Below are 2,997 nucleotides of genomic sequence, written 5' to 3' on the forward strand. Positions count from 1 at the left end.
GAAACAAAAGATATTCAAACAATTTTCTTTTTTTTAATCTCATCAATATTCGAGCTTTACTAGTCTAAATTTCCTTTTTTACACGGTTTTTATTAGCTTCACCTGTATGTATGTTTGTTTGTAACCGACTCATTTGGGCGCGATTATAACGGCCAGATTCGACTTCGTAGATTTATCGAGGACCGATGACAATACATTAATTTGATAAAATTATTCCATTTTTCCATTATTAAAATAAGGCAGGGATTGATGTAAATTTAAAAAAAAATCATGTATGGTTTTCAATAAAAAGTGTGTTTTTTATTTTTTTAACTACTATTTTATATTTCTGTTTATAATTTTTCGAATCATTCTCACAATTTATTACATATAACGCCCTTCATACTCAATACATCTTATGGTTATTTTTAATTCATTGTCATTGCCTACTTATTGAATTAAGTCATAGATTACATATTTAATATTGCATCGTCCCCTTGCCCTGTTTTTAAAATTATTTTAATTTTAATCTATTATAAATAAAATATTTTAAAAACGATGCAGCTGTAAATATTTATTTAAATGTATTGCAATGTGCTTCTTACCACTTCTTCTTATTAAAGCCTTCTAACCTAGCCAACCGTTCGAGTGACGTTTCGTTGATAAATCTTGTATGCTTAGTTCTACTCTCAGGAAAACATATATGGTGGTAAATAGTTAAATTACATAAATAAAATTTGAAAACAAAATTTACCTACCCGCGACCTCTCGCGTTCCGTCCTGAGAGTTGAACAAAGCATACAAGATTTATCAACGAAACGTCACTCAAACGTTTGGCTCAGTTGGAAGATCGCTCGCACGGAACGCGAGAGGTCGCGGGTTCGAGTCACGCATCGTTCATAAATTTTATTTTCAAATTTTATTTATGTAGTTAATCCCAGAATTGAGGGTTGTCAATTTAAAACATAACAATTTGAATAGGTATTTAAAATATATATATTTTTAACCGACTTCAAAGAAGGTTAAAAACCACCAGGGCGGCGCGGGCGCTGCGTGACTCGTTTTAGTGTTGTCCTAGCATCGACGTGGGAGGTCGAGCGCACGTTTGCGAAATAACACTCGCGTATATACCTACGTGTTGATTATCATTTTTGTTATACAATGAGTGCTTTTAAAAGAAAAAAGTGTAAAAAATCTGTTTATTTTGGTGAGATTTCCAAAAAATCAACGCCGGATTATACTGCTGCATCGTCCAGTAAAATAAAAATTTTGGAAAATGTTCAAATTTGCCCTCCATTGGCTAATAATGACAGTGATTCTGATTATGAAATATTTGACGCACCTAAAAAGAAAATGGTGAACCTTTCTACGTTGGAGCACACGCAGCTAAGTAATGAAAATAATATATATATCAGCCCATGTACTGGAAAACGATTTAGTGTGCTTCAGAATACGATATCCAGTCCAAAAAGTAGTAACAATAATACCACATTATTGATGATGAATATTACACCGACTATACCTACTGATCCTATGACATCTACTCGTAGATTTTGTGGTACTGTTTCTCGTAATCATAGTGGTTTATCTACTCCTAGCTCGTGTGCTCAAATGCTAACAGAAACATCCAACACAAATGCTAAAGCTTCTCCTGCCTCATTGAATGCTTTATGTACATCAAGTAGGTGCTCGTCTTTGAATAATATTTCATGTTCGAACTTATTACCTTTAGAATTTAATGAAAGCAGTATGCAAAAATTGATTAAAACAACTATAAAGGAAAGAAGAACCACAGGTAATACAAACAATAGTCCATTTTTTTTTGAGTATACTTTTGAGGATGATGCGCTCACTTATAAAAGCAGAAAGAAAAACGTCTAAATGCAACTTGAACAATAATTCACAAAAACATTTAGAAGAGAGAAACACTGAAAAGCAACAAGAAAATAATATAATAGGACAAGAAAAAGACCAGAATAAGCAAAATAGAAGTCTAGAAATACAGAATGAAAAAGTGGAAGAACTAGATCAGGGCGTAGAAAACGAAAAAATACAAGAAGACGCTCCGGAGACGCAGACTGATGAAGCAACCAATACTGAAATAGAAGAAATCGTTTCAAATGGAAGTGATGATGATACAGGTGAAAATCTCTCATCCGATATAATAAGTGAAGATGAAGATAATATGTCTGAAAATATATCAGAAAGTGAGGGTGGAGAGCTTGAGGGTGATAAAGATTGGATTGACATTCCCGACAATGACGTATTGAGCTTCGATGAGAGCATACTTGATAGCGTGACAAATGTACCTATTCGTAATAAATTGCCCGTCGATATTTATAGTTTGTTTCTAACTGACGATATTATTGATAAAATAGTAGAAGAAACTAATAAATACGCAGATAAATATTTATTAGAAAAAGAAATTACAGCAAAATCACGCTCTAAAGCTTGGAAACCTACAGATGCAAATGAAATGCGTCAGTTTTTCAGTGTCATACTTACGATGGGCTTAAATAAGGTTCCACATTTTCACGATTATTGGTCAAAGAAATCCATTTACAGAAATGAATATATATGCTCTCTCATGGGAAGAGATAGATTTATCTTGCTTCTTAAGTTTTGGCATTTCAGCGATGAAAGAAATGATACTGAAGATAGACTCTACAAAATTCGACAAATACTTAATATGTTAAATAATCGTTTTAGAGATATTTTAACTCCAGGAAAATTTATCGTGATAGACGAATCAATGATTCCCTGGCGCGGGAGACTTATTTTTCGCCAATACATCAAAAATAAATCGCATAAATATGGAGTTAAATTATATAAACTATGTACTCCTGAGGCGTACACTTTAAAAACCATAGTATATACAGGTAAAGAAGGAAATAGCAGAGAAGTGAACCATGGAAAAAATGTAGTTATGAAGCTCATAGAGGGACTAGAAAATGAAGGACGAGTTTTAGTAGCCGATAACTTTTATTCTTCTCTTGATTTAGTAGAGGAACTCTTAGA

At 32.9% G+C, this 2,997-nt stretch overlaps 1 protein-coding gene across 1 annotated transcript; it reads left to right on the plus strand.

Annotated features, from left to right (window-relative positions):
- Positions 1-1,822: 1,822 nt before the first annotated feature.
- On the plus strand, positions 1,823-2,735 carry LOC126966075 (uncharacterized protein DDB_G0285917-like). The gene is made up of 2 exons (XM_050809950.1): positions 1,823-2,242; positions 2,724-2,735. Exons 1-2 carry the CDS (start codon positions 1,823-1,825, stop codon positions 2,733-2,735), a joined length of 432 nt encoding a protein of 143 aa, XP_050665907.1.
- Positions 2,736-2,997: the final 262 nt, after the last annotated feature.

The sequence above is a fragment of the Leptidea sinapis genome, chromosome 9 (assembly GCF_905404315.1).
Source record: "Leptidea sinapis chromosome 9, ilLepSina1.1, whole genome shotgun sequence".
In the NCBI taxonomy this organism is placed as follows: Eukaryota; Metazoa; Arthropoda; class Insecta; order Lepidoptera; family Pieridae; genus Leptidea; species Leptidea sinapis.